The sequence below is a fragment of the Lathyrus oleraceus genome, chromosome 6 (assembly GCF_024323335.1).
Source record: "Lathyrus oleraceus cultivar Zhongwan6 chromosome 6, CAAS_Psat_ZW6_1.0, whole genome shotgun sequence".
Classification (NCBI taxonomy): Eukaryota; Viridiplantae; Streptophyta; class Magnoliopsida; order Fabales; family Fabaceae; genus Lathyrus; species Lathyrus oleraceus.
Genome location: NC_066584.1, coordinates 460,269,833 through 460,290,066, shown reverse-complemented (window position 1 = coordinate 460,290,066; position 20,234 = coordinate 460,269,833). Strand labels below are relative to the sequence as shown.

General features: G+C 43.2%; 2 protein-coding genes across 2 annotated transcripts; both read right to left on the bottom strand.

The window, feature by feature from the left end:
• Positions 1-526: 526 nt before the first annotated feature.
• On the bottom strand, positions 527-976 carry LOC127096235 (kinesin-like protein KIN-14B). The gene has a single exon (XM_051034827.1). It carries the CDS (start codon positions 974-976, stop codon positions 527-529), a length of 450 nt encoding a protein of 149 aa, XP_050890784.1.
• Positions 977-19,511: 18,535 nt separating this feature from the next.
• Positions 19,512-19,961, bottom strand: LOC127096234 (kinesin-like protein KIN-14B). The gene has a single exon (XM_051034826.1). The coding sequence runs from the start codon at positions 19,959-19,961 to the stop codon at positions 19,512-19,514; it is 450 nt and encodes a 149-aa protein (XP_050890783.1).
• Between the last annotated feature and the right edge of the window lie 273 nt (positions 19,962-20,234).

Genomic DNA, 20,234 nt, shown 5'->3' with positions numbered 1-20,234 from the left:
GGCTGGAACAAATGGAGTTGTTTGGATTATGGAACTATTATGACTGAACCATGTTAAGTGCTTTCCACTTTTGAACTTCTTTGTAGCTGTTACGCCCTGCTGCTGTTGTGCCTTATTTTGATGATTATGTTAGATGCCTGCTGCATGTTGTCTTAGCATGATTGTTGCAGCATTGCATTCAACTTCTGATGTTTGCTTGGTTGTGTGCCTGAAACATGACACTATCTAGAACAATAATTTGCACTACATTGCCCTGGTAACTGAGTCTGCTTGCCTTGTTTAGCTGCAGGATTTGTTTAGATGTGTTGTAGCATGCTAGCATGATGATGATGGTATGGTGTTGTTGCAAAGCATTGGGCAATGCAATATGTGTGCAACAGGATTGTCTCCAGATTTCCTGATCAATCCCACGAATCTTCAACACAACAGATGAAAACTTGGACTTCTTTTCTGGTTTTAAATTCACTTTAAATCCCTGGATCTGCTCATCAACATATTGCACAGGAGACCTTCCAGGACTATTCCCTCAGCTGGAACTTCTACTGCACCCCGTATTAGCCTTCTCAAGAAAGCACTCGATAGGCAAAACCTTAATTGATTGCAATCCTGGGGACCTTGCAAGTAAAGATCTTATATACAGAAATCTAACACGTGAAACAAACATGGTGTCCATTACTCGCTTTGGTTCCATTTTCCTAGTAAAAGAGAAAACAGAATCTCTAATTTCAGCAAGTATCTCATGCTCTCTAGAGGCACCAGCTTTGATGACAGCAGCCAAAACCAGCATCAAAAGCTTGTTCGCACCGTCGGAAATGGCAGCATGACCTTCATATTGATCTGGATCAAAGTCATTCAGAGCAGCAGTAAGATATTCATCTGCAGGGGTAGTCTTGACAATTTCGGAGCCAGATTTAACCAAAGCAACTGTTCCATCATTCTTAGCAGCAGAAGTCAAAGGTGAAGAAAGAGCACTCATCGAATTTGCTACTGTGTTGTTGCTAGTGCCATTCCTTATCGTATTTTGAGGTTGAATATTAACTGATTCACGAGATAATGGACTTGACGGCACGGGTGAAGTTTTAGGGTTTTTTTTGGAGTTTGGGTTGACTTTGGTCAAAGTTGACCAAAAACTCAACTGTTGACCAAAGTCAACAATTGGTTAAAATTCAATTTTATTTGCATTTTTCTTGTAAATGGACAAATGATTGATGATTGTGGTGAGAATTTTGGGCTTTTGGATTTTGGATTGACTTTGGTCAATGTTGACCAAAAAGTCAACTGTTGACCAAAGTCAACAATTGGTCAAAATTGTCAAGACTTGTACCTTTTTTTTGTAGAATCAAATGTGATGGTTTAGAATGATGTGAAATGAATTGAAATGGTTTGAAATTTGTTTTGCAATTGGTTTATTTTATGACTTGAATGCTTGACTCTGAAAAGAACATGACTTGACTGACAATATAGGTTAGCAAGGCCATGAAATAAGGGCACAAGATTAGGGTTTGAAAGGGATATCCATGAATCAAGTGGCATGATTGGCAATTGGCTTGTGACGCAAGAAGGTTGGTTGTTTGGATGACCAGGACCATATGAGTATTAACAATCACGTGAACAACACCATGACTTTGGACCAAAACCAATCCTCATATAAGACCAAAGTAAGGTTAGGCCAAACATGCCAAACAAACATAAAAAAATTCAGGACCAAAATCGGGGTATGACAGTTGCCCCTATTTAAGCGTCTTCAACTAGAGAATACGAAGTAGGACGTTCTTCATATGATCATAGTGGGAGATGGTTAAATACTAAGAAGACCCGGATTTTGATCCTGAATCCCTATGAAATAAATAACAATGCCTGTCAGAATCGGCAAAGAAGCAATCTCAAAAGAAGAATCCGTCTGTTACGGTGAAAATCGGCCTGAGTACTGAAACAGAAAGTTGACCTGGATACCAAAATAAATGGTAACACAGGAATACCCATGGCCTGAATGCCGCACATTAGTCTGAACACTAAGCATCGGAATATGAGAGTATCAATGTTGGTCTGATCACCGGAAATCTGGTTTGAACATCACTTCGATCTGGAAATCGGAAAACTAGCCTGAATGCCACAAGTTGCCTCGACCTGATTGTCGGAAACTTCTTCGATCTGAAAATCGAAAACTGGCCTGAATGCCACTTCGGTCTGGATATCGGAAACTGGCCTGAATGCCAAAAGTTGCTTCGACCTGAATGTCGGAAACCTCTTCGATCTGAATATCGGAAAAAACTGGCCTGAATGCCACTTCGGTCTGGATACCGGAAACTGGCCTGAATGCCACAAGTTGCATCGACCTGAATGTCAGAAACTTCTTCGATCTGAATATCGGAAAAAACTGGCCTGAATGCCACTTCGGTCTGGATACCGGAAAATTGGCCTGAATGCCACTTCGGTCTGAATACCGGAAACTTTCATGCCTGTCAGCATCGGCAGAAATAGGGAACAAAAATAATTGAGGCGGCACGTGGGCCGACGACCCATGCTGGGGATAGTAAGTCATGAACAACCTTCAGTCTGAGCACTGGAAACAAACTTCTGGCTTGTCACTTGGGATACCGAGAATGTTTTTATGTTTACATGCGTATGTTCGAATTTTGCGATGGCGTAATGCTCCATGAAAATGGAAATGCTACGCGATTTGGGAGGATGCAATGCAATATGATTCTACATGCAAGGATGCGAAATGCTTGGGAAAATGCCAAGCCGAAGCAAGGAATCCTGTTGGGCAAATGACCGGCCGCGCGGTGTTCTGACGATAACAAAATACCGAGACTCTGACTGGGGAGAGAATGGCACTGAAAACCTGTTATTGGGGAAAGCGATAGTGGTTCTGGCAACCATAATCTACGAGAGATGACTCAGCAGGGGGAGGCAAACACCGATACGGTACCGAGGTTATGCTTCCAGGAAAGAGATCATCGATCTGGGATTGAAAACATCGATCTGGCATCGAACCCCGAGGAGCAGCTGCTTCTGCTGGGAAGATACAGTCTGACACTGTCAACTCCGCTGGGGATATACAGTCTGGCACTGTTAACTCCGCTGGGGATATACAGTCTGGCACTGTTAACTCTACTAGGGAGTGTATAGTCTGAAACACATGCTTGAGAAGCACCGTAGTGAGAAACTGCTGGGGATTGAAGAATCCAACACTCTGATCAGCTCTGCAGGGATAAGACACCGGATTCGTCTGTTGGTGACTTCACTGGGGAAGATATTCACGGTCATCTGCAGGGGATTTTAAGGAAATGCCCCGAGGGTACCTGTTCTGAATAGATGATCCAAAGCACTTAAAATTCACATCAACTTTAAATGTTTATTAAGCATATACCTGTAAAGCCCTTATGTGTCATGATGCAATGTTTATAAAAAATTCGGACGTCATTTTTGCAAACAACAGTAAAATGAAAATGAACACAAAGATGTACTGAATAACATGATTTTATTGATTGAATGGCCTATGAATAGGCATTTACATCAGGAAGCAATCCCTGGGAAGAGGTAATTGCACAGAAGATAAAATATGAATTAATCTAATGGCAATGTGAAATGGATTTCTATTGGGTTCCAATTCTGCTATGACTTGCTCGTCTTCAAGATCTTCCAGATGATCAGCCTTCTGAAAAGGTGATTAGATTGTTTTCTTTCTTTTGAAAGTTTCCAGTCATCGACATGAGATGAGATTCAGAACTAACTCAGAACGCAGTCATTCGCTAAATCCCTAACTTTTGCCTGGATCGCCCTTTTCGGGTTTTCAATCCACCGGGATACCCATTTTTGCCTTTTCAGGTTTTTAACTTACCGGGTGTACGATCTTTTCATTTTTAAATCCCTAATTTTTGCCCGAACCTTTTCATTTTCTTGGTTCGTCGGGATGCCCATTTTTGCCTGGACTGTTCTTTTTACTGTCCAACGGGTCTATCTCATGCGAAGTATTTTTTAACTGCATCTGAGTTTACCGGGGAAGTGAAGTCTTCGCCATCCATCGTTGCAAGCATTAAGGCCCCACCATCGGAAACCTTGGTGACGATATACGGTCCCTCATAGTTAGGAGTCCACTTGCCCCTATGATCCGTCTGAGGAGGAAGGATCCTTTTCAACACCAAATCTCCGACTTGGAAACATCGGGGGCGCACTTTCTGGTCAAAGGCTCTCTTCATCCGACTCTGATACAACTACCCATGACAAATGGCTGCCATTCGCTTCTCTTTGATAAGACTCAACTCATTGAACCTTGTCCGAATCCATTCAGCTTCATGTAGCTTGACATCCAACAGGACTCTTAGAGATGGAATCTCCACTTCGACAGGCAGGACCGCTTCCATACCATACACAAGGGAGTAAGGGGTTGCCCCGGTCGATGTACGTACTGAAGTGCGGTACCCATGCAAGGCGGAGGGTAGCATCTCATGCCAATCTCTGTACGTAACGACCATCTTCTGCACAATCTTCTTTATGTTCTTATTTGCTGCCTCAACAGCACCGTTCATCTTAGGACGATAGGGGGAAGAATTGTGATGCTGAATGTTGAAGTTCTGGCACAACTCCTTCATCATTTTGTTATTGAGATTGGAACCATTATCAGTAATGATTCTCTCGGGAATCCCATAGCGACAAATGATTTCCTTCTTAATGAAACGGGCAACCACATGTCTGGTGACATTCGCGAACGATGCTGCTTCGACCCACTTGGTGAAATAGTCGATGGCAACAAGGATGAAGCGATGCCCATTGGAAGCGGTCGGCTCAATCTTTCCAATCATGTTAATGCCCCACATAGCAAACGGCCACGGCGAAGACATCACATTCAGAGGATTTGGCGGCACATGCACCTTATCAGCATAAATCTGGCATTTATGACACTTCCGAGCATACTTGAAACAATCTGATTCCATGGTCATCCAATAATAACCCTCCCTCAACAATTTCTTAGCCATTGCATGTCCGCCGACATGAGTACCGAAGGAACCTTCATGAACTTCCTGCATTAACATGTCCGCCTCGTGTCTGTCCACGCATCTGAGCAAAACCATGTCGAAGTTCCTCTTATACAGCACATCGTCTTTGTTCAAGAAGAAACTGCCTGCCAATCTTCTCAAAGTTTTTCTGTCATTGTTGGATGCCCCTGCAGGGTACTCTTGATTCTTCAGAAAGCACTTGATATCGTGATACCAGGGCTTGTCATCAACCATTTTTGCAGCAAACACATACGTGGCCCTGTCAAGGCGCATCACATCGATCCTGGGAGCATGGTTCCAACGAATTACCTTGATCATGGAGGATAGAGTAGCAAGTGCGTCTGCCATCTGGTTCTCATCACGAGGTATATGATACAATTTTACTGTTGTGAAGAAAGTCAACAGCCTTCTCGTATAATCTCTGTAGGGGACCAGAGTGGGCTGGAGAGTGTTCCAATCACCATTTACTTGATTGATCACTAGAGCTGAATCTTCGAAGATGTCCAGAGTCTTGATTCTCAAATCAATGGCTTGCTCAATACCCAAGATACAAGCCTCGTACTCAGCTTCATTATTGGTGCACTCGAAAGTCAGACGAGCGGTGAAAGGCATGTGGGCACCTTTCGGAGTAGTAATGACAGCGCCAATTCCACTTCCTTTGGCGTTGACGGCCCCATCAAACAACAAAGTCCACTTTTCGTCTGGATCAGGTCCCTCCCCAACAACCGGCTCTTCACAGTCTTTCATCTTGAGGAACATGATGTCTTCATCTGGAAAATCAAACTTCATCGGCTCATAGTCTTCAATCGGTTGTTGAGCAAGATAGTCTGACAGAATACTCCCCTTGATGGCTTTCTGGGATGTATACTGGATATCATACTCTGTCAGTACCATTTGCCAACGAGCAACCCTTCCGGTGAGAGCTGGCTTCTCGAATATATACTTGACTGGATCCATCTTGGAGATCAGTAAGGTTGTGTGAGTCAGCATGTATTGTCTCAATCGCTTAGCAGCCCATGTAAGTGCACAACATGTCTTTTCAAGCATTAAGTATCTCGACTCGCAGTCTGTGAATTTTTTACTCAGGTAGTAGATGGCATGCTCTTTTCTACCTATCTCGTCGTGTTGACCGAGAACACAACCCATAGAATTGTCAAGTACTATCAAGTACATAATCAGCGGTCTCCCTGGGACTGGAGGCATGAGGATATGGGGACTTTGCAAATACTCTTTTATCTTTTCAAAAGCCCTTTGACAATCGTCATTCCACCTGATAGCCTGATCTTTCCTCAATAATTTGAAAATTGGCTCACATGTGGCTGTTAGGTGAGAGATGAACCTTGCAATGTAGTTCAACCTCCCTAAGAAACCACGGACTTGTTTCTCTGTTCTTGGCTCAGGCATTTCCTGTATTGCTTTCACTTTGTCAGGATCCACCTCAATCCCTTTTCCGCTAACAATAAAACCCAGCAATTTTCCAGACCTCACCCCAAAAGTGCACTTGTTCGGATTAAGCCTCAACTTGAATTTCCTTAACCGTTCAAACAATTTCTGCAGATTCACCAAATGTTTTTCTTCTGTCTGAGATTTGGCAATCATATCGTCCACATAAACCTCGATTTCATGATGAATCATATCATGGAACAGAGTCACCATAGCTCGTTGATATGTTGCCCCAGCGTTTTTCAGACCAAACGACATCACCTTATAGCAGAAGGTCCCCCATGGGGTTATGAAAGTTGTCTTCTCCATGTCTTCTGGTGCCATCTTGATTTGGTTATAGCCAGAAAAGCCATCCATGAAGGAGAATACCGAGAACTGAGTTGTGTTATCCACCAAAACGTCGATGTGAGGTAATGGGAAATCATCTTTAGGACTGACTCTGTTCAGATCCCGGTAGTCGACACACATCCGTACCTTTCCATCCTTCTTAGGTACTGGAACGATGTTTGCGGCCCATGGCGGATAATTGGTAACCGCTAGGAACCCTGCATCCAACTGTTTCTGCACTTCTTCTTTTATCTTAACAGCCATCTCTGGTCTTGTTCTTCTGAGCTTCTGCTTGACCGGAGGACAACCCTCTTTGAGAGGTAAACGGTGTACCACAATGTCTGTGTCAAGCCCTGGCATATCCTGATAAGACCAAGCGAAGACGTCAACATACTCTTGCAACAGTTCAATCAACCCCTTCTTTACATCGTCTTCCAAAGCAGCCCCTATCTTGATTTCTTTCTTGACGTCCTCGGTGCCGAGATTAATCACTTCAGTAGCCTCTTGATGTGGTTGAATGACCCTTTCCTCCTGTTTTAACAGCCGCGCAAGTTCTTCAGGGAGTTCACAGTCTTCATCACCCTCTTCTTCAGCTTGGAAGATTGGGTTTTCGAAGTCGAAGCGAGCCATAGCAGAACTGTTATCAATAGGATCCGGTGATGTGCATCTGCATGAGTGATGGTATATGCTTATGAGTGTGAACAGTGAGTGAAAACTAAACAAAACATTGCCAAATATTTTTATTCTTTTGAAATTTTGAAAACTGCAAAAATAGAAAGACAGTGAACAAAATGTTTGAATGCAAAAGACGTCCTTCATTTATGATAAACAATGCAGGTATTCACATAGATGAGCCCTACAATGAGTCATTACGCCCTGGGCGGAACGTAAGACTTGGACATGCATGAATAAACAAAGAAAAATTACTCCTCTAGAAGAGTGACTTGGACAATTTCCTCGGAAGACCAATTGTTGATGACTTCACAAGGGATCCTCGGACGCACCCAGTTGTCGATGTCACAATCACTATCTCCATTTTCATCGTTGATCGCAGAGATCTGGCCATATTGGATGACGCCAGCACTGGAGAAAGTAATCGGCCCCTGACGAGTCTGAAGTGCTGAAGTTGTAGAAGTCAGCGCTGGTTGATACCCAATCCCGAACTTGTCGTCCTTCATTGGTAACTCCAACAGACGTCCCCAACCGGGAGCAACACCTGAATCCACCAAGGCTTGCGCCTGCTTGAAAGATGAGATAGGGGCTCCTGCTTTAACCCCTTCCACCGGAGCTGCGTCCTTGATCTGAATTGACTCAAAGGCCTGACAGAGAGTCTCTTGAATTTCACCTTCTACCTCTACGTACTTGAAGGTAGACAGGTTACTTACCAGTATGTCCTCCTCACCACAGACAGTGATAATTCTTCCATTGACCGGGAACTTGATCTTCTGATGTAGTGTTGAGGAGACTGCCCCAGCATTGTGGATCCAAGGACGACCTAGAAGGCAACTGTACGAGGGACTGATATCCATCACATAGAATACGGTGTTGAAGGTTTGTGATCCAATCTGAATTGGCAATTCTACCTCTCCAAACACCGACCTCTTAGAACCATCGAAGGCTCTCACCATGAGATCGGAAGGTTTCAAGATCAAACCTTCTACTTCTAACTTTGACAGGGCTCTCTTGGGTAGCACATTGAGAGAGGAACCTGTATCCACCAGAACGTGAGATAACACGGTGTCTTTGCATTCCATTGAGATATGCAAAGCCTTATTATGATTGCGTCCAGCTGGTGTTAAGTCAGAATCAGTAAAGCCTAGCCCGTTGCTTGCATGAACATTTGCAATGATCCCTTCTAGCTGGTTTACTGAGATCTCCTGAGGCACATATGCAACATTAAGGACCTTCAGAAGTGCCTCCCTGTGTGCCTCTGAACACAATAGGAGTGAGAGAATGGATATCTTAGACGACGTCTGAATCAACTGATCGACTACCTTGTAGTCGCTTTTCTTTATAATTCTTAAGAGCTCGTCCACATCCTTCGCAAAAGTGGGCTCAGAACCAGCTTGGGGTGCAGAGGTACCCTCATTCACGACTTGCTTGCCTTTGGCCTTAGCCGCGACATCAGCATTATCAGCTTGGGTAACCGGTGGTGAGAACAGTCTACCACTCCTGGTGAATCGCCCGATTCCACCAACATTATCCATTGCGGGACCTTCAACTTCGAGTTCAGACTTTTGACCCTCTTCTACCTTCAAGGGTCGTTCCACCCCATGATCGTGTGTGTATACACTCCCCCCATAATGCCAAGGAATGGCCCTATCGCTTGTGAAAGGTAAAGGACCAGGGGTTGTGATTGTCATAGCGGCCGGTCGCACTGGTGGCACTGGTTGTGCTTCTGGCACACTGATCTGATTAGTCGGGTAAAAGATGGTGATAGTAGCGACATCATAGTCATACTCGGGAATCTCGTTCATTGAAACAAAAACATCCGGAACACCGGAATCAAGTTCAGTTACATCAAGATCAGACACATTGTTTGGTATATCAGCAACAACATTTGAAAAATTAAATACATCAATGGGAAATACACAATCAGCAGGAACAACATCTGTGAATTCTTCAACAGCATCTTCAAATACCTCTTCAACTACCCCTTCAGCAAACTCTTTGACAGACAGGTCTTCAACTTGGAGGGTACCATTGTCAAGCAAGACCTGGATACCCTGCTGCAGCTTCAAGCAATCCTTACCCTATGTAGCGCAATCCAAACAACCTTTCCCACAATCGGGGAAAACATCAGCCTTCAGCAAGCATTCCTTAATTTCCAACAACGGAGTCTTCAACTTCGACACATCCTTAACAGACTTGGCTTCCTCCTCCAGCATATTAACGTTTGCACCACCATGCTGTGGCATGGGATTGTTTACGACATTAGGAGCCGGTGCAAGGTTGATAGCCTTTGAATCTATGAGGTCCTGAACTACGTGCTTAAAAGCTTTGCAGTTCTCAATGTTGTGGCCAGGTGCCCCAGAGTGGAAACTACACCTAGCATTGGCGTCGTAACCCACCGGAAGTCTACCAACCGGAGGAGCCAGAGTGCGTAACTGCACAAGTTGTAGCTGTTGAAGACTAGCAAGAAGTTGAGCGCACGACATTGGAAGAGTGTCGAAACGCCGGTCCATCATCCTCTGCCTCTGTTGATAGGCGGGTCTATTACCTGGTTGTTGTTGTTGTTGATACTGAGTTGGTTGATGTTGTGGTTGTTGTTGTTGTAGTGGTGCTGCAGCAGGAATGGTCACAGCCGCAACATACGGTCGTTGATGATAGTTTTGAAAATTATTCCTCCTGTTTTGATATGAAGACACGACATTCACACCCCCTTCCCTCTGCTTCTGTCCTCCCATAAATGGCTTCTTTACTCCTGATGAAGATCCACCTCCATTGTGGCTCTTGTAGGTCTTCAGGTAATTCTCTACCCTCTCTCCGGTAGAGACCACATCAGCAAAGTTGGAGGCATTGCACCCCACCAGACGCTTTAGGTAAGGTCCAGGCAATGTATTCATGAACATGTTGGCCATTTCCTTTTCCAACATGGGAGGTTGAACACGGGAAGCTGTCTCCCTCCAGCGTTGAGCGTATTCCCTGAAGCACTCATTGCTTTTCAGAGACAGGTTCTGGAGTTGAGTACTATCTGGGGCCATGTCTGCATTATACCGGTATTGCTTCACAAAAGCTTCCGCCAAATCCCTCCAGCAACGGATATGGGCTCTATCCAACCTCATGTACCATTACAGGGGTGCCCCAGCTAGGCTGTCCTGGAAGAAGTACATATGTAGCTTCTCGTCATCAGAGTATGCAACCATCTTTCGGAATTAGGCTTGCACATGGGTCTTCGGGCAAGAGCTACCATTGTACTTGTCAAAGATTGGGACTTTGAACTTCGGTGGGACGCTCACGCCTGGGACCAATCCCAAGTCAGAAACATCTACCCCCAGGGGGTTTTGTCCTTCCATCGCCTTCAGCCTCTCCTCTAATCTCCTGAACATGGGATCCATGCCATGGCCCAAACCAAAGTCTTATGGCAGCAAGAACTGATCATCTTGATCATCGTGGATGGGTTGTTGATCGTGGTTGTTATGTGGGATCGGGACAGGCCCCGGTCCATTAACCTCTGTAATTGGAGGATCAGTCACGACCTCTGGTTGAGTAGTTGCGGGATTCCTTTGTATCATTTGTCTAATCTCTTGCTGTCCTTGCGCTACTCCCTGAACCACGTCCATGAACTGGTTCATGCGGACCCTCATCTCAGCAAGTTCTGCTTGTAGACCCTCCATTGCTTTTTGCTGGTTTCTGCGGGTACTGTACCGGTGAATTCCTGAATCAGCTATCCTGCTAATGGAACACCCCATAATATGAGAACACCACGGCGACACCTGTTATGCAAGAATATGCAAATGAATATGTTAATGCAATGACATGTTTATCACTTCCAAAAAGGTATTCTACCCCCTTGATTCCGGTCTCACGAGAAGATCGAGCCGTAGATAAACTTCGGAGATCAAGATGCAATAGAGAGCAGGTCTTCATACAAATGAGTTCAAAGAAAGGGGCCTTAGCCGAAAATACATCAAAAGAGGATCTCCACAACAAGCCTGTGGATCATCACTACACAACAACAAAGCAATAAGTAAAGGGAGGAGCAATAATCAGGACTCAGCCTCCTGTGTACAAACCATGAGGACTGCTCCTCACTTCAGCCATCAATGCTATCGTGTCAGGATGATCTGGGAATTCTATCAAACGCCGGATAAGCAGATTCCTTTGGTGAATAACTCCATCCAACTCGTTGATGTGCTCTCTGTAGTAATTCCCATCATCTTCTCCGAACACCTCTTCAAGTCTGGATTTCTTCAAACCTGCCAACACCTTAAGTTCTTCAATCTGTCCTCGAGCCTCATTGAGTTGATCGGTGATGTAACCATTAGTAGAACGGGCGCACAGAAGCTCATTTTTCTTCTCCTTTAGCGAAGCCTTCAATTTCTCCATCTGACCAGTCAGTTCGGTCACCATCTCCTCCTCCTTTTCCTTCCGAGAAGTCGAAAATGCATCCCATCGCTCTTGCCACCCAGCTAATTTACCATGAGCATCCATTAATTGTTGCTTGACTCGCTTCAAATCAGAACTGGATGATCCCAAGGCCTTGTCTTTCTTCCTGAAGAAATCCACCTCCACAGCCAATTTCCTTTCTGCTTCCCCTTGCCATCTGACGGCTTCCCCCTTCTGATATTCTGCCTCATGGAATTGATGCATATAGTCTTGCAACTTCACACTTAACTCCGAGTTTTCAATTTGAAGCTCCTCCATGGCTTTCTTCAATTTGTCATACTCCTCTCGGCTCACCATTGTTGACTGCGCAGGAGTAGGTGGATACAAAGGTTCTTCTATAGGAAACGGCAGACCCAACTCTTCGACTCTTCCTTGAAGCCACTCTTCATACTGAGGATAAGTCCTACAATCTCCTTTTCCAAGCACAGTTCTTCCTCTCTTGATCACCTTGAGCCAGGCCTCAGCTGCCTTACGGGATACAGTCAAATCAAGCGAAGAATGGAAAAACAGAGATTCTTCCATATCCTTTTCCAGAGGCGGAGTTCTTAAAGCATATCCAAACTGTCTAACCGCTAGAGAAGGATTATAGTTGATTCCTCCTCTTCTTCCTACCAACGGTACATTTGGGAAGTTCCCACAACTGTGAATAATATCCGCCCGAAGCAAGCTCCGGTCAGACCACCAAGAAATATCTTCAGCTCTCAACCCCATCAATCTCTTCGACCAACTCAACGAGTCCTCGACATCAACGAACGCTCCTGACTTAGGTAGGTGGGAACTGAACCACTTACAAAACAAGGGCGCACAACAATTCACCAATCCTCCTCTTCTGTTCTCATTCCTGTGATGCACGGAATGAAAGAAATCTCCCAACAAGATCGGCACTGGATTACCCAACACAAAAAGGCGTATTGCGTCTATGTCCACAAATTTTGCAACATTAGGGAACAGGACAATCCCATACACACAAAGAGCCAACACAGCATTGAAACCCCTCTGGTCACCATCTTCAAGTTTTTTCTTTGCTTCTCCCAATAAGAAACTCAAATGAAAACCACTGACTCCTCCCTTTTGACACATATTAGCCTTCAAGACTGATTTCCCCAAATATGTGGCCGAAGCAACCATGCTGAGATCGGGCTGAAACTCAGAACTGTAGAACAACAACTGTGACTTGATAGGAACTCTGAGAAAACTGGCAATCTCCTCCAAAGTAGGGACCAAAATATAATCCGGGAATGTGAAACACCTCAATGGAGGGTCATAGAACTGCAGCAGTGTAAAGAGAGCATCGTGTTGATCTTTGGAGAGAATCGTGACGAAGCTTAGAATCAAACCGTACTCCTTCCGGAATCCTTCTAGAGAATCAGGATCCATTAACTTCATCAACTGTTGAATAGGCTCTAGACAGACCACAGGAAACTTGTAAGCGACGTGTCTCTTTCTGCCAATATCCATCTCTGGAGAACTATAAAACCCCGACCGGAATAAAGAAGAAGATGTAAACCCCCTAGAAATGGATAAACATGTGTTAAATGATATGAATGCAGAATGATGTGATGCAATGCAGTGTCATGGAAATCAAGATTGCTGTATCTGCTTGAACATCTGTCGGGTTGCACTATCTGAGGAGAAAACCCATTGAAGAATATAATATAAGATCAAAACTCTGCTCCAGAAAACCGGGTTGGTTGGCGGTTAAGGTTTCCCTGAATTTAGCCCGCCCCTCACTGGTAGGTTCTAAGAACAGAAGTTTGTCAGCTTTAGCCCTTCAGTCGAGAATAATACGTTTACCACTGAAGGTTTGGCATTATTACGGGATAAAAGACCTCTGCTGACTCCCCTCAACAGGATATCCTAAAGCAAGTTCCCAGTCTCGGGGTCCTCGGATTGAGCAGCGAGAATGCGCCCACCAGAGCTAACATAAACGCGTCTCGGAGGAGAGGCCTCGACTGAGTTCTCGGGAAATGGCCACCAGAGTCGACGATTTCTAAAGGAACGTTTGTCGTTATGGAACACCCATAGGACAAAATATATCCAACAGAAACCTCGTCTGGAATGTGGGTCTCATGAACGACTTAACGTAGCAACATACCACGCAAACCTCATGACTATCCACTCTAACACCTATGTGTACACTCAAGCCTGGGTAGTGGGCTTATCTCTCATAGAACAGTCCCAACCCAACAAACAAACAACCCACAGAACCCACAGATACAACAAACATATGTACATGAATGCAATAAGGTAAAGTAGGTAAATGTTGAAAATAAATAACTGTACAAAAGAATAAACACCCAACAAACAAGAAACCTACAAAAGCTAGGAGGGACTCGCTTAGGGAAACCGGGTCCCCAACAAAGTCGCCAGCTGTCGCAGCCTGAAAAATACAGAGGTGCGAAAAAACAACCGGCGAGAAAATGACAGAAGAGTCGCCACCGTGCGTTATTTATCCCAAAGGAGGGAAGGGAAACGCTCGAAGTAAACCTGGAGAAAGGAAAGGAAAAGACAAGGTCTCGCAACCAAATCTTGGGTTCGGGAGTCGATTATGCGAAGGGAAGGTATTAGCACCCCTACGCATCCGTAGTACTCTACGGGATCCACTCTTGTTTGTTTCTTATCTAAAGGGTGTGTGTTATATCTAATGTATTATTTACTAAAAGAGAGGGTCCAAGAAAATGACTCGCACGGATGTCGCATCCACTGCATACGTATCTCATCTGGAATGAGAATCAGAGTCTTCGTAGCTCGGCTACCTATGGGTTAAAGAGGAGTGTGCTCGCTAAGACGTCGCGTCTTATGCCTACGTATCTCATCGGGAATGAGAATCAGAGCAAAACGTAGTTCAACTAACTACGGGAATAAGGGTCTCGATTGCAACTAGGGCAAGAGAAAAGGAAGGTCTCGATCGCAACGAGGGCGAGAGAAAGGATCGCAACGAGGGCAAAAGCAAACAAGGATTAGTTGTTAGTTGTTAGTCAAACTCGGCAAGACGTCGCATATTGTGCCTACGTATCTCATCTGAACATGAGAATCAGAGTTGCTGTAGTTCGGCTACATAGGGCTTGCCATCTGAATATGGACTTACAAAAGGAGGACACCAGTTGTGTCAAAGGAGAGTGGGCGATGTGTTCACATCCTATCAGTAGGTGTCGCAGCTCGCTGAATCGAGTCTTAGGCAGTTACCTCTTTGCAATAGAACGGACTACATGCCACAAGATCGGAGACGCTCGGAAAGGTCTAGAAGTGGGGGAGCTCTGCCCTAGAGTTGTCATGCAATGTGTACTTAAGTGCTTAGGATTTACAAATGGGAATATCTACCTAATGTTAGCATGCAAAGAATATGGGAATTCTACCTATGTTATCATACAAAAGAACAAGGGAATCCTACATATGTTATCATACAAAAGGATATGGGAATCCTACCTATGTTATCATACAAAAGGATATGGGAATCTTACCTATGTTATCATACAAAAGGATATGGGAATCTTACCTATGTTATCATACAAAGGGTTCTATCTAATGGGTGCTACCTAATTTGAACAAGAGTTGACGAGTGGAGCAAGGAGAAGTGTTAGGGATAAGGGTGGATGGCGATGCATGAAGCAATCGACTTACGAGGTTGATGGTGATGCATAAAGCAATCGACTTACAAGGTTGATGGCGATGCATAAAGCAATCGACTTACAAGGTTGATGGCGATGCATAAAGCAATCGACTTACAAAAGGGGGGATGAATACGTGCTGGTTCTGTTAGGTTTTGAAAAATGATTACTCGACGTTGGATCGAGGTTTTGATCTTGTTTTGAAATGGTTATCGAATGTTCATTTTAATTCTTGTATTAACAGATGAATAAAGAATGAAAGAATAAATATTATACATTTCATGGGAGAGGGATACATTTGTTATGAATGGGGATTCAAAGTATTGGAATAATTAAATCGGGTCCAAACAATAAATAATGCAATGTATGAGTGTAAGTGCAAAGGAACCGGCTCATTGTAAGAAAGCCCAAGAGTAAGCTATGTGAGGTTGATGGTGATGCTTAAAAAGCAATCGACTTACAAGGGTGTGGAAAAATGGGCTCGACATTAAATCGAGAAAAATATGATTTTTATAAGTTTAAAAATGGTTTTGAATGAATGATAAAATTAAAAGAAAAAAACAGATTTGTGTTATTAAATAATAATAAAAACTATAAGTATAAGAGGAAATATAATGACACATAAACATAAAAAAGGAAAGAAAGTTAAAAGAAGTAAAATACTATATATGGGTATCGAACCCACTACCCAAAGGGAGGTGAGACCACTTCCCCTCCACTGGACCACCGATGGTCACTTGTAATCTTAATAACGACCCAAATATATAACCAAAGAAACAAATGAAATAAAATAAATAAAAAAGTCAGCATGGGTTACAAACACCTGGGCTGAATGAACACCCAATAGCCTCTCAGACTGTATGGATTTATTTGGTTTGTGAAAAACGAAACCCAACAACATGACAAATCAAGTAAAAATAATAAACCCAAAACTGGGTTCGTTTGAGCCAACGCCTACTTCTTTCCCAAATCAGCATTCCCCCTTTTTACAGAACAACAACGCCTACCGTACAGAAGCACCACGAGATAACCCCAAAGCCTTTGCTTCCAATTTCGATTATACAACGCAAATGGAAAAAGGGTGATACCAGTGATGGATTCGAACAACGACAAACAAATAGCGGTAAACAAAATCGAACGCATCATGTATAAAGAGAAAGTGATTACCTGTGAACCCGCGGACGTGACGACGATTTGGTCGATTTGGTCTTCCTTTGAACTGTCCCCGCCTCCTTCTCTTAGTAGTCGTCGCTCCAGGTAATTTCACTCGGTTGAGTTTTTATGCACTGTGCCAAAGGATACTGTGAGATTGATGAGAAATTTCGTAGCCGCCGACCCCCCTCACTGATTCTCTTCCTCTCTATTTATCTCTTGCAGATAGGGTTTCAATTGGTATTGGGTTCCAAAAGAGCACCTCTGTAAAACTCCTTTTGATCCTCAGAAATTGGGTTGTCCTGTTTATTGTTAAATTCGACAAAAAAGGTATACAGGCCTACACTTTCTCTTTGAAATTTGTCTTCATTCCTTTTTTGGGATATTCCCTGAATTACTGCCTTTGCTAATTACTTTATCTTTTTTACTGCAGTGAATTAAATGGACATGGGTTTGATTACAGCTCTGTTTTTTTTATCATGTATTCCACATCGAAGTTGTAGTGTCTGATTGTTGCTCCATATGATAGTTCCAATAATCCCAACCATAAATACCAAACAAAAGTTGTTTTTGACAAACTCCTTGTTAATGAGTTTTCTTTTGTTAACAGGAGTTAGGATTGGAATCTGTTATGTTCAGGCTAGGAGTTAGTTGCATTCAACTCACTGAGTTCATGGTGAAACTCAGTTAGTTAGAATCAACTCAGTTGGTTAAGTTGGTTAATGAGTGAGTGAATTAGACTGGCTATTGTAGGTTAGCTTAAGTGGAAATGAACTGAAATAGCTTGAGCAACTAGTTGAACAGGTCACCTCCAATATGTGAGCTTGAGCTTTGTGTTCAAATTAGGATGAGATTGAATTGTTTCTAGTGACCTACTATCCCTGTTGCTGGTTATGATTAATCGCTTCACCTTTTCTTTTGAATTGTGGATGTTGGTAACATAGGTTTGGTTCAGTGTTTCACAAGTCTTTTTCATTTCTTTTGTTGCAGCAAGCATGCCTAGATTTGGCTCATCATCACAGCTCAAAGCTTAAACAACTTTGACTTAATGATGCAAGATTAAGGCATGTTTAGCCTACTGTTTCCATAACATGTTTTTGGTAGTGCACATGGATGAACTCTGTGGAAATATTCTTCCAACTCAGCATAGGGTAAATTGTTATGTTTGATTTTGCACAGGTTGGCACTAATTGGTTTTGTCTAGTCTGTGAACTCATGTTGTGCCCTTTGCCCAAAGAATTGGTGTGGCTCTAATTGGCTTTGCTTAAGACTAACTGTTTATAGGTTTTGCACTATGGTTTGGTGATCTTAGTAGCAGCTTGATACAGGTTTTCCATGGTTGTGGTCTGCAGGTTCCCTTTGTCCTTGGCAAGGTTTTTAGAAGGGTGTGGATTCAGTTTAGGTTCTGTTAATCGTTGAGCATTGTGTTGGTTAGCATGTGAATTGTTTACCATTGGATAATGTTGCAGGGTTGTTATTGTGTGCACATTGGCTTGCAGGATGCTGTGAGATGCTGCTAATTCTAGACCAGACTGTAGCAATGTTAGGTGTGTCCTGAGTTTGCTGATGTTTTATCCAATAGATTTTGCCTTGTGCATTATGGCTTCAACTTGCTTCTGCAACAGGGTTTCAACTGGGTTCAGCAGTATGATTCCAACTTGATTTTGCAACATGATTCAGCTTCAGGTTTGCATTAGGCTAGATTTCAAGGGGCTTGGACTTAAACCATGATGTAAGGTCTAGTTTAACAGGTATTCTGCATTATGTTTCTGTCTTTCACCTTGGATACAACCTGTTGTAACTAGCTAATGATGAGGGTTTGCATAACCTGGCAAGTTATTTCATGTTGTTTTGGACTGAACAGTTTGACTAGCCTTCACTAAGAACCTTGGTTGCATGGCTTGGTTTCAATTCCAATATGCAAGATCAATTTGTTATCAGCTAGTTCCATGCCCATTCATACTGATTTATGTATCCCATGGGTTGTGATTTATGTTGTGATTACCTTGACTTGAGTGCATTGCAAACTTCATGGATGACTGTTTTTGTCTTGGTTTTGCAGCAGGATAACTAGCCTGGTTCAGCTAGTATGCGCCCTGGTATGGGAAGTAGCATCATGGTCAATATGGAATGATGACTCAATGTGTGAAGTTGCTCTTGCATTACAGGTTCACATTGATCTCAGGTCACAAAGGTATGGTTATGCTGATTAGTTGGAACACAAATGATAAGGATATGGGGTTGTCATTTGGAAATTGATTGAACTTTGTTATGAAACCTTGCAGGCTGACTGAGTGGCTTTTGGATTTCCACTCACATGGAATTTGCCAAGCTAGTATGATACAGGGCTGGAACAAATGGAGTTGTTTGGATTATGGAACTATTATGACTGAACCATGTTAAGTGCTTTCCACTTTTGAACTTCTTTGTAGCTGTTACACCCTGCTGCTGTTGTGCCTTGTTTTGATGATTATGTTAGATGCCTGCTGCATGTTGTCTTAGCATGATTGTTGCAGCATTGCATTCAACTTCTGATGTTTGCTTGGTTGTGTGCCTGAAACATGACACTATCTAGAACAATAATTTGCACTACATTGCCCTGGTAACTGAGTCTGCTTGCCTTGTTTAGCTGCAGGATTTGTTTAGATGTGTTGTAGCATGCTAGCATGATGATGATGGTATGGTGTTGTTGCAAAGCATTGGGCAATGCAATATGTGTGCAACAGGATTGTCTCCAGATTTCCTGATCAATCCCACGAATCTTCAACACAACAGATGAAAACTTGGACTTCTTTTCTGGTTTTAAATTCACTTTAAATCCCTGGATCTGCTCATCAACATATTGCACAGGAGACCTTCCAGGACTATTCCCTCAGTTGGAACTTCTACTGCGCCCCGTATTAGCCTTCTCAAGAAAGCACTCGACAGGCAAAACCTTAATTGATTGCAATCCTGGGGACCTTGCAAGTAAAGATCTTATATACAGAAATCTAACACGTGAAACAAACATGGTGTCCATTACTCGCTTTGGTTCCATTTTCCTAATAAAAGAGAAAACAGAATCTCTAATTTCAGCAAGTATCTCATGCTCTCTAGAGGCACCAGCTTTGATGACAGCAGCCAAAACCAGCATCAAAAGCTTGTTCGCACCGTCGGAAATGGCAGCATGACCTTCATATTGATCTGGATCAAAGTCATTCAGAGCAGCAGTAAGATATTCATCTGCAGGGGTAGTCTTGACAATTTCGGAGCCAGATTTAACCAAAGCAACTGTTCCATCATTCTTAGCAGCAGAAGTCAAAGGTGAAGAAAGAGCACTCATCGAATTTGCTACTGTGTTGTTGCTAGTGCCATTCCTTATCGTATTTTGAGGTTGAATATTAACTGATTCACGAGATAATGGACTTGACGGCACGGGTGAAGTTTTAGGGTTTTTTTGGAGTTTGGGTTGACTTTGGTCAAAGTTGACCAAAAACTCAACTGTTGACCAAAGTCAACAATTGGTTAAAATTCAATTTTATTTGCATTTTTCTTGTAAATGGACAAATGATTGATGATTGTGGTGAGAATTTTGGGCTTTTGGATTTTGGATTGA